Here is a 12,338-nt window from a genome sequence, read left to right on the forward strand (position 1 = left end):
TAAACCATGGCAACTGATATGCTAGTTGAGATTAAGAAAAAAAATGGAATCGGTGGGCAGGCCATGCACGTCTTCAATCACTTGTTGCCAGTTTATAACAGGTGATTACATAAGCGTGACAGAATGGATGTCAAGGAGAGACAACTGCAGCCGAGGATGGTAGAAAATTACATAATGGGACAAAAATATGATGTTTGTATGCATAGGATGCAATCAGCTCGCATAAGACGGGATTGTAGGGAGCGCCATTGATTTTGCAGCGAACAAAAATAGGTTTTGTGGTGCTGACAGTAGAGACTCGCGAAGGTTCGAGGACACCTCAGCTGTTGGCACGCTAATAAACATTACAATTGGCTCTGAAAAAAACAACCCGTTATAAAAAATAAAGCAATGTTGTCCCAACAAATTGTTTTATTATGCATACACTAAAGTACTCCACAGTTAAGGGCAGTTAGTACCCATAGTGCAATGAGCATTTTTATTTGTAAATAATAATTTATATGCGGCTGATTCATTCCAACAATCCACTTTTTTTGCAGCAAAACATTCTCTTGCTGGAGGCACTCAACCGCCTGGTGGCAGTAGGCGAGCGCCAGGCACATGCTCTTGAGAGAGTGGCAAGGTCCAGAGGGCTGCTCTGCAACAGTAGGATCAGTGCACTCACTGCTTTCCAGTCGAGCCGCCAGAACACACCTTATAAAGGAGCTTTCAGTTTATTATTTTGTTTATTATTCAATAACATGAATAAAATTATTGCAGTAAACATTGTGCTGTGCATATTGGGACACTTGTAACATGCACTTGATGTCTCTTCAAAATGGGCAAACACGTAAAAACCTGGACCGTGTAAATGAAAAAGACACTAATGCAGCATATACGTCATTGTGCTGTTTGTTCTTTCTATGTGCAAGAATACAGTGGGTGTTGATTAGCCACAAGATGAACGGTGTGTGTATTTCGCAATAAAACGACAGGAAACGGCATGACCTTAATAATGCTATCACCTATAGACTGTGCACATGAATGCAACACTCCCCGATTTAAACATGCCATTACATGCATGTTTGATACCACATATTCTTTAACAATGTCATATATTTGCATGTACTAATTGTCACACAGCTCAAGCCCATGCATAGCTCACTTGTGATGTATCCATTTCATAGGCCAAATAATTGTACACTTTGTCCTTTTGTGTTGTATGAAAAGCGGCATCCTCTAGTCGGATACAACTTCACAAGACAGGAGAGGCCCCACCCAGATGACCAAAGCGCAGCAGCCGATTGCCTCCACATCTAAAGAAATAGTCCCTCTTCAATGAGCGGGTATTAGTGCGTCCAGCGGCACGACGTCAGTGTATAGTGTGTGCCCATTGGTGCAGGCTTGTGTTCACCTGCCGTTGAAGTGCAGATTCTGCGGCCTCCTAAAGTTGTATCCGACTATAGAATCACGTAATGCCTTGCACTGGTTGCATAGACTTTAGCAACTTGATAGCACACAATGATCAGGATAAGAAATCTATAAAGGCACCCAAGTAAAGCTGGCTGGCCACACTTCCATTATGAGGGGCTGTAAACAGTTCTCGCCAAATATTCCCATGACATCCTTGAAAAAGAGGTGGTGTTTGGCACTTTAGAATCAAAAACAGATTACAGTGAATGTTGTGTACCTCATTAAAACAAACTGAGCTTGGTTATCTGCACAGCATGTAATGAAAGCATGTGCTTCACATAGGAAACAAAGTGCTCTGTCCAGTACAATTGTCGAGTTCGCTGTAGCACCTATTATGTCATTAGTGTCAACATACAAATTTTCAAAGGCCATTCATTCCACCATTATTTTTGTATGTTGGTTCTATCAATTAGCGCTTGTATTACATGAGCAGGTGGATTTGAAAGCAAAGGTTTGTTTGCAAACCTTCAGACTTCCATAATTGTGTGGCAAGGCATTGGCATGGTGTCGAATAGCTCACACTTCCTCGGTCCTGCACCAAAGAGGCCCAATGCTCTATTTGAAGTTGGATCGCGCAACAATTCGACGGCACACAAAGAAGAGTAACACACACAGCAGAGCGTTCTGCTGTGTGTATTTCTCTTCTTTGTGTCCCGTCGAATTGTGGTGCAATTCAGCTTCAAGCTTCTATACCGATACAACGAGTCTTCAACCTCACCAATGATCTAGTTATTAAGCCACAATGGCGCACATCTTTGATATGTCCCAACACGAATTAACTCTCCAACAAATCACCACAAGCATAAAATTTTGCTGCACAGGTGTATGCACGTGCCATATTCTGTACCACTAAACTCACAAGAATCAAAGGGGCAAGCATTAACCAGCCTTACTGCTGCCGTTACCATCATCATCATGACACCAATAGAAAGACAGTGCTGCGTTTCAGTAAAGGGAGTGCCGGAGGGAAAGGCGTGATAGCGAGGCTTGAGGCTTATAATAAAAATAGCATTTACAAGACATGTTCAATGCCAAAATATGCTGCATATCGCTCATCCTACTTTGGCATTGCGGCAAGCTTTTACACGTTTGAGCATGTCACAGTTTGTGTAATCATTGCTCTAAAGCTGTACAAAAGGTCTATTCGCTCTGCAATCTTTATTTTTATCATGGTGGGTTAAAGACCCACTTTTCATTGGCATCTGCACCACATTTCTCCCGATATGTAATTTTGCCTTGGTGGTTCACGACATCTTCACGCACACTGAGTTCTGCAGAGCATTGGATCTGCATTGTTCTACTGCTGAAGAATTAGAGCCCCATTATGAGACGAAAATATATGATTTGTCCATACAGAATAACGCTGACCCCCCCCCCCAAAAAAAGAAAATACACTGAACCACTGGCACATGCACCAACAGTGAACACAGCAAACACTCTGAAGTATTTTTTTCATGCAAGCCAGCACACTAAGATTCTCAATGCATTTTCATTTTGCCATAATGCATAGGCACAACAGGCTTGGCGCGACATCCACATCTCGCACTGCAACGAATTGTGCAATGCCTTGCTGTTTCATAGTGCGGCCGATACATGACGCATGACCAAAATTCAGAATTATGCATACTAAGTAATTTGTGCTACATACTAAGTAATCTCATAAAAAAACCCAAGTTCTTTGTGAGATTAGCATTCACAGGGTACTTCACACAATTTGTGATATCCATTTATCTATTGATACTTCATTAACCTCCTTCCCCAAAAAGTGAGCCATATGGAAGGCACCCTGATAGACAAGTAGAACAATCGGTAAAATGTCAGCAACCAGCGAAAAAGTCAGTATCATAGGCTGCCGCATGTGTGACGTCGGTAACACAAAATTTAAGTCGGCTACACAGAAGTGACAAATTTGGCAATATGGTGCGTCTAGACATTGCTTCAATGCTAATCACAGTAACGCTGACATTGAAGGCACCTGAATTCCTACGTACGTTCCGTCGACATACCCGACTACGTTCGTAATGTTTCCGCGAAGTAAGAAGCGTTCTTTTATAAATGCCCGCTCAGCCGCAGTCTTCGGGAAAGCCAGCCACCGCTTCAGCACTGCCGCATCAATAAGCGCATCAGACATCGCTGACACAGAGGCTCACAGTAGTTTGACGACGTCCAATGTAACGCTCGGCGCCGACGCTTCCCTGAAAACTCCCAGTCCCGTAGAAACGGAGGGCGCAGAGGACTTGCTCTTCAACGGTGAGCGAATGAAGCCCGCCACGCTGTCTCCACAGACGAGGGTCTTCGCCTAGTTCGTCACACAGCCAGCACACTGATGTCTTCGACAGGCCGAAATGACGCTGAAACTCCACGGCGGTCATGTACGCGAACGGGTCCAGACAGTCATACTGACGCTTGCTGCCGCTGGCTGCAATAACACAGGCTGCTGCTGCCGCCGCCATGTTCCCGAGTTGAACTCGGAGGGGGTTTCGCGATGTACGAGTTTAGCACGAGTTCGCCTGTCAATCAAAGCCAGAGGTCACGCCCCGCGCGAGGCACGTAACTCTTGTGCGCGCACCCACCACGGTTGGGCCACGCCCAACTTATCTTTCGGCAACAGCGACGCGGTGCCGAACTGAGAGGCATCAACAATATTCACCACCGACATAAAACACGCACAACACACTGTCATCGGTGATGTACTGCGCACTACTATCAAAAACAAAGCGTTGACTGTCGCTGGCTTATGCATATATCTTCTCGGGCTGAGAGGGCCCCACAGCACGGTTTCATTGCCTGCATTGTGGCGACGTAGCGCACAGTAACCAATTATCGGCACGTCACTGTAGCTGCTTGCAAAGCGTCGATGTGCCGAGGGTGACGACGATGCTGAGGAGTGCGTATCGCAGCAGACGTTTGAGATGGCTGTTCTGTCATCGGTGATGTATCGGAGCCACAACGACGAAAACACGATCAGCGTCCGAGAATCGCTCGCTCTTCTAGACCCAGTGCAATGGCATTTCTTCATCACAAGCACTGCGCACTGAACAGTTCCAACATCTTCCTCAGTTCGAAGTCTCATTTCATAACCGCACACAAGAGCCCTCACCTGCCAAAATGCGATTGCTGCGGTGTCGTTACGATATCCTTCTGCGATCGCAGCCTGCTCCAGCATAAGTAATCCGCAAGCACCTTGGTGCGCACAAAACACTCAACTACTGCGTACATGCGCTCAGAGGCACTTTCACTGGGCAAGCGATGACAAGCGATGAATTTTGTCGATGGGAAGCACGCACTTCTTCGCAATGCATCGCCGAGGCTTCGCGCAGAAAGATACACTGGTACATTTTCACTAAACTGCGTCACTACGGGCACTACGGACCGCCATTTTGCATCGACAGCCGTTGCTCTCGCATTTATGACTAGTATGTCGTTTTTAGTTGGTAAAGTGGAGGCCTTAAGGCGCCTGCGATGAACAGCCGTACCACGGCGCTGCGTTTCTATTCTCCCAATAGAGAAAGAGCGGTGATCACTGACATTATTGAGAATAGCACTGTAGCGCCCCTAGGCGACTTCTCACCGTATGAACTGCCTCGTGCGTGCGACCTGCTTCAATGTACCCGCTTCTAAGCTTTCGCCTCACTGTCGCCACTCGCGGCAAGAAGTGCAAAATTTAATAATTTGCTCGATCTCCGTTTGTCATCACAAACTTCTAGCATTCAAAACGAAAAACAGACACTTAAAGAAATAAAAATGTTCGTTATTTTATTTGTTCTATTTTAACGTATTCGTTTGAGCGAAAGCGTAGGTGCAAGAATGCGTCGCATGTACCCTGTTCGCATTCGATCGAGGATAGAAAGATAGTCGCCGAAGGAGGAGGCACGCCCTTGACGCGCCCGGGAAAGGCGTGGCAAGCGGCTCACGGCAAGTGTGCAGACAGACAGCGGCACAATCACAGTATTGCTAAGTTGCGATCATCCGTTCATAACAATACGCGGCGCTGGCGCGCTTCGTTGTGCAGCCTTCTGCGCTTGAAACGTGGAAGCAGCGTGCCGCGCAGGGTGCGCTCATGTTGTCATACGCGGCTTTTTGTCTACATAATTTCTTGCTTGTAGCTTTTGCGCGTTCCGCGCCATCTCCGTTCACTGACTGCCGTCGAGCAAACTCGGGTAAAACTCGGGTGAACGAGAAACTCGGCGCATCCTGCATAGCACCCCTTGTTTATGTTTGGTAAAATAGCGGGCAGGTTATGATGTGTAGGTGAAGTCGAAATTGAGTTGGTAAATTGGCGTTCTTTGCAGAACGTTGCGCGTTGAAGTGCTCCGGGGCTGTTGGAGTGTGCTTTTCGAACGACGTGCAATTCGGCCAATCTGACCTGGGAGGACTATACCACTATAATAAAGCACCGCAAAATTGGAAGAATAATTTGGCCTATGTGCATGAGTAGCTAAATGTGGGCAGATGAATTACAGCTTTTGTGCAATAATCCTTTAACAATGCCTGGGAAGCATTATACTGCCGTTATCCACCTTTTCCAGTGTCCCAAGAAAACTGTATGTGACACGAGGTCATACTGAAAGATTGATGGGGCCATATCAAATTTAATATGAGGCGAAATCTAAAAGTTTTGGAACAATTAGGAGGTTTGTAAATAATTTGGAACCATTATTTTTTTCTATTTCCATGCGCTATACGATGTTCATAGTAGGTTTCCCAGTGTGCTAGGTGAACTAAGCATGTCCCGTTGCTTACATTTTGTGGAAATTGTGGTAACGCAATGGGTCATCTGCCAATCTCGAAGTGTATCGATTAATTGTCGCCTTTTTAGTAAATAAGTTATGCAAACGTTCCGCAGGTTTACAGGTGCTTTATGAACAGCGAGAAGTTAGCAAGTTGTAGTGTAATAACTTTAGCAGCCACCGAGATCGAATTCGGGGAATATGAAGGGACGTTACGCTTAAGGTGTGCGTGCGAAATGCGAGTGAGGGAAGCACAGTTTATGCTGAAATACCTGGAAGAAGAGCTCGAAAGTGTAATGTGCGGGAAACGTTGCCCATGTGTGACGCATGGACGAGTAAAGCTTTAAAGTTTGCTGTTAAATTACGGCCAACTGAAGTATTTACTGCAGCTGCTCCAAGCACACGGTTTCGTTAGATATTGGGTTGTGATTCTGCTAGTCCGCTCTAGTGTGTTTTATTTTACATAGACGCCTTGTGATTACGGCGACAAAAAAAATACCTCTTGCCATAAAAATAATTGCGCGCAATGGTTTAAATTTTGAGAGAGAGAGAGAAAAGGAAGACAGGAAAGGCAGGAAAGTTTGAAACCATTCCTCACAGCGGGCACCTACGAGGGAACCTGCGGCACCTCATCCATCCTGCTGCGTTTCGCTTCTCCCGCCTTTTCACATTCACTACAAAACAGCCTGAGTCTGTCGGAACAGCGGTGCTGGTTGCAGAAATATAGTTGTGTCATAATGTTTTCGGTACTTCAGACGTTGGTTTAAAGCCTTTTTTCGAAATTTACTAATTCTTTCCAACTCTGACCACCAAGAAAATCGTAACATTTCACTTGTTCTTCCCTACATGTGCATCAGGAGCGCGCTCTCGTCGAATGTTTTGCACTATGAACGAGAGGTTATACACGGTGTTCAAAACGCGACCTTGACGCACAAGTCGCGAGTAGTGTGTGGGGCCGTAAACAGCCGCACTCCACCGCCTAAATTTGGTTGTTAAACAGCTTGTCATTCGTTGACAGAAGTTAATGGTTCTTTTAAACCTTTCACTTAGTGCTGCTAAAGCAACACTCGTGCAGTTACCCATGTCTTTCGGCTCCTGAAAGTCGTGCGCAGACTTCGGGAGGCACTAAGAACAACCAATCTACAAACTAAGCAAATTATACGCGTCATAACCCTGGCCGTGAACTCCATAAGTGACTTCGTCAGGTCTTGCATGAGGTGTGGCTGCAACATTTTATTTACTATCTTTGTCTGCCACGTGCAAAACCAATCAATAAAAAAAGGAAACTGCACAGACTGTACTTATACGGAAATTTGTACGTCTGCTTTTGTATATCAGGACACGTATGGCCAGCACTTGATTATAATGTTAGTCTCGCTGTTACCTAAACTAGTTAAAATTTGTACCAGCACATAGTTTATTAGTCGAACCTCAGCGACCATTTACTGCGCTCTCTGCATTCTCCCAAGCGTTCCGCTCGCTGATCTTTGTGTACGCTTCTTTAAAGGGACTGCTTCAGAATGGGCATGAAGATTCACAACATGAAGCTTACTCCTGTGCTTTCTGCCGGTGCCTTAAGGGTGGCAAAATCAACAATCTTCTGTGAGCTGTATGGAAAGCAGGCTACTATTGCAGAGGCCTCACCACTGTGGTGTCCTGCTGCCTGAAATCTCCCACTCTTCTGGAAACGGGACGTTTCTGACAGCGAAAGGCCATCACAACGATTTTGGCCTGAAGTTAAGTAGCTACCTGAATTCTTTCTTTTTTTCCCACTACAAGAAACTATCGGAAAGTTCTCGTGTGTGGTGAAGCAATCCGTGTGTTTGCCACGTAATCCTTCCAATATTCATGTCTATTTATAATTCATTTGACATAATTTTTTCAGTAGCAGTCGGGGCAAATATTTGCAGTAAACTTTAAGCTATCTTGGGCTAATAGTTACGAAGACCTCCAGAATGCTTTTTTCTGACACAAACACGCGCGCGCATGCATACAGCACCTGAACACATATGCCCGTTTAACCGATGCATTAAGCACAAGGTAACGGCGAAATGCCTTGAAAATGACAGTATGCGGGCTGTAGATTGCAATAATGTAATAGAGCCATTATGGTAAGAAATATCACAGTACAAACGACGTAACGCTTACACAGCGGAAATTCTCCTGCAGACACCGATAGATGCAAAAAAGCGTGACACTGATGAATACAAAAAATAGGCCTTTCGACTTAGATAAGTTTTTTTAATTTGATTTGTAAGTTTATTCTATAGAAAATCAGACACGTTGCAGTAGTTGTGGCGCCCGGACGAGTTCAGAGATAGTCTATTTCGCCCTTTCACAAGGTTCGCCTCGATCGCTATGTCAATTATCGCATTCCCAAGAAAGTAATCTGTAGAAATAATACCAGTGCATGTCCCTTGTTTCTGCCTGAAATATTCGGTCATGTCGTGATTTACCCACTGCGCAATCCTACGAGTGCTAACCACGAACATTGGAAATTTCGGCGTGAGCTCCGCCATTATGGACACCATATTACTGGTTTCTCGAAAACAAGCCTTTGTTTCTATGTATTCGATGAGTGCCTCTTTGCTCTGCGCATTCGCCCACTTATGCACTACTGCGGGTGCCAACAAACTTTCGTAAGGTCCACTGTAGTACTTTGAGTTATAGAATACCACAACGTGACCTCGCAATTTTCTTTCTCTTCTGCATCCATTAAAAATGTCATTCAGCTCTTTTAAATAGTCGAATCGCTTAAGAAGCACACCATTTAACTCCCTGACAATGAGGTCCACAAGTTTTTCATGTCGCTGTGCAACGAATTGCGAGCTCCTTTCGAATCCTTTCGGGAACCGGTGGAAATCAAGAAGCACCAGTTCTCCCGTCGCTTCAACGAACTTGCGAACTTCTCTGAGCACTTGTCGTATGGTCAACCGTCCTCTCACTACGTCGTGGGTAACGTAAAATTCTCCTCTGTAACACTGCACCCTAATATCCAATGCGCGAATTCCATATGCGAGCTGCTGCGTGATGCTTTCGTATTGGTTATATACTAACTGTCCGTGCGGAAGCTTGAACCTTGGCTTGCACATTCCGGAGTTGTGCGTTCCGGGTATAAGCATGTCCATTAGGCTTAGCATGGACAACTCACAACAATTTTCTCGCATCCAACGAGGTTTAGGAGTAAAGCATGAAGAATACAATACGTTCGTTATTGTGGACGAATTCCCATTTTCTAATATCAGGGCCCAGTAGCCGAGGCATTCTCCTCTCATCAGAGTGTCCACGTCGAAATTTGGTGCAAGAATATTTGTAGTAAAACTGTCGGTAGGTTTCGTAACAGCCACGAGATAAAGAAGTTCGTAGTGCCTTCTTGGTTGCTTTCCTGCAGCTAGTGCAGCGAACGTTTTTCCTATGTATTTGTGCGGCATACCAAACCAATTCAGCTCGAAGAAGCCGTGACCCCAGAGTCCATTGAAGGAAGATATGGTCAAATAGGTCCCAGATTTTTGAATTTCTGAAACAAAATACAATGTACCGAGTTTCATAAGTTATGTTATTTATATTCTAAACGCGCCTCCATGCTCCACAGCGACGCTAATAATTTTTTTGTTACCCTTGCCTGACTTAGTTGTCATCACACTCACAAAACCCACCATTAACTGCTCAAGGTTAGTCAAGGATTTGAGCAGTGTTTTAAACATAACTCAAACAGTGAACCATCGAAGTTCTTGCTTAAAAGATACTGATGGGTTAGTTGGTGTACCATGATATTGATATTCTGAAATTTTATAAAATGAACTTAATAATTGGTGCCGCAAGCATACAGTGCAAAAGAATGAAATAGAGTGTTGCACAAGCGATGAAAACCCGATATTTTCTTTTGGTCGTTATAACAATATGTGCTGATCGTCTTACATATCGTAAGCCTCAGAATATTTTCACTATGCTCGATAATTGAGAAGTTTTGATAAGTGTGGCTCTCGTGAAATCAGTGTGAAGAAATTAAGAGACCTAGTCTTACCGCTCATGTTCCTTATTTAGAATACCTTTCCGACTTACTCTGCTCCGTACTTGTGTACAAATAAAATTTGACACATGATTATCAGAAGTTGGGCCAAGAGTGTTATTTAAAGCAGTAGACACAAAAAGCCTAAGTCGTGTCTTTCTGAAAATATAAAACTCGAGGAATTCTCCACGTGTGCTTGCCCGGTTCACGCGCACAAGCTGCCATTCGCGCTGACTATTCTCTACTTGTCGCTGGGTGTTCTTGAAAGCGCGACAAAAAGACTTGAAGGAAAGGGTATTGCAAGAACTTGAGTGAACTTAGTATGCGAAGGTCTCCTTAAAACTACTGCATTTCGAAACTGAAACATGAGCATCAAAAAATACTTGTTATGCAAAATGTTTGTTTACATTAACACAGTGTACTATGGTTTGTATAACTGCTAAAAACATACGGTTGACCGCATATTGTTGAAGACGTTGTTTGATTTTCAACTCTATGTGGCCATTAGGTTCGCAAGCAGAATTGCGTTTTCACAACATACTGTCCTTATATTCATACATTTCTATGTCAAACCTGTTCACTATCGAAGATGAGCATTGAATGGGTTTCTCAGTAAGGAATCACTATGATGTACTTTATGCATAGTAATAAGGATCAAATCCAGGAATAATATTTAAACTATTAAGAGTAAAACCTAAAGCGCTCTTATTTTTACGTTAAATATATCTTAACTGCTTGAAGTTTATGTAGGCTATTGTAATCTGGAAATTAATGATGGATTCCCCTTATGGAAGACTAGGAAGCGTTGCTAAGTTTAGATGACTAGGCAGCACAAATAATCAACCGTATAAATAGAATGTGAGCACACTTTCTGTATATAGTAATGGGAAGTCGAATGTATCAGTGTACATGCAGCGCACCGTGTGGGAGCATTTCCCGACCCTAGAATTTGAGGATAATATAAGCACGTTTTCTGATCTTGTTTACGAAAGCATGCAAAATGCTGCAGCCAGCAAAAAGAAATAGTCGTACTCACCTGAAGAACTAGTACAGTGGCCAGTGCCCAACGTAAGCAAAATAAGTAACAGCGCTGCAGACATGGCTAGCGCTTAAGGTATGCCTTCCTGACTATTCACTATGCGTTACATGCATGAATCCCTGCAGGCGTGCCGTATTTCAGGGACCGTTCTGACTCATTTCTTTTTTTTTTCATCTCTAGAGCAACGCGGTCATCACGGGAGATGGGCAGCTTTATGTTCCACGTAATACAATGCATTCACTCAGAATGCTCCGACAACAGTTTGCCCATTGCGATTTTTTTTCAATCTTTTTTGCTATAGAACTCTTCTGGGGTTACGTCTGTAAACGCTCCGCGCTTTTCGATACGTTTATCTCAAGCCATAAGCACACTTACGTGCAACATCAAAAGTATTCTCTTTCGTACAGTTCGTGTTTAGTTGCAAGCGCCGGGTTGCGTTCGAAAATTAAATAGAGTGACATGGTTTGGGTAACTTTATAACTTACAATGAACATGCAGCCAGAATATTGTCGGTGGATTGCTAAACAAATAAGCATTCAGAGTCCTGTGTGTACGTCTCTTTTTGCGTGCGTTTTCTTGCATTGTATTGGAATATGTGCTATTGGTGAGTGGAAGAGACCAATGAATAAACGCGAACGCAAAGAACTGAACAGAGTGAGCGCTGTCCTGTTCAGTTAATCTTTTTTGTGTTTGTATTTATTCGCTTATCCATTCCACCCACCAATATGAACCAAGTCGCCCATCACACGATGTTATTATGTTATTAGCACTTTCAGTTTTTTTCGCGAAGCACCAGAATATAAACGGCTGAAGCACCAAATTATAAATTCAACAGTATGGAGCGTCGTTGGAAGAGCTTAGCTTGAAAGATTTGCCAGCATTCCAGACGCCCATTGATTTACAGAGCTCAGAAAAGTTTTCTTCGGAAATAGACGCGTTACATAATGTTAGCAACAATGGCATTCAATTGGGTTATTCCAAATAATGCATGCAAATCAAGCCTGCTAAATGAAGCCGCTGCTTCTGTGAGATGTTCTTTCCCATCAGTTATGCAGCCTATAAGAATGTATAACACATGGGGATGATGTTAGCAGGCAATGTTATGACT

At 43.8% G+C, this 12,338-nt stretch overlaps 1 protein-coding gene across 1 annotated transcript; it reads right to left on the reverse strand.

Annotated features, from left to right (window-relative positions):
* Positions 1 to 5,664: 5,664 nt before the first annotated feature.
* LOC142581817 (uncharacterized) lies at positions 5,665 to 11,414 on the reverse strand. Its single transcript, XM_075691266.1, has 2 exons — positions 11,228 to 11,414; positions 5,665 to 9,699 (listed from the first exon to the last, which is right to left on the reverse strand). Exons 1-2 carry the CDS (start codon positions 11,289 to 11,291, stop codon positions 8,447 to 8,449), a joined length of 1,317 nt encoding a protein of 438 aa, XP_075547381.1. The 5' UTR covers positions 11,292 to 11,414; the 3' UTR covers positions 5,665 to 8,446.
* Between the last annotated feature and the right edge of the window lie 924 nt (positions 11,415 to 12,338).

The sequence above is a fragment of the Dermacentor variabilis genome, chromosome 5, assembly GCF_050947875.1.
Source record: "Dermacentor variabilis isolate Ectoservices chromosome 5, ASM5094787v1, whole genome shotgun sequence".
Taxonomy (NCBI): Eukaryota; Metazoa; Arthropoda; class Arachnida; order Ixodida; family Ixodidae; genus Dermacentor; species Dermacentor variabilis.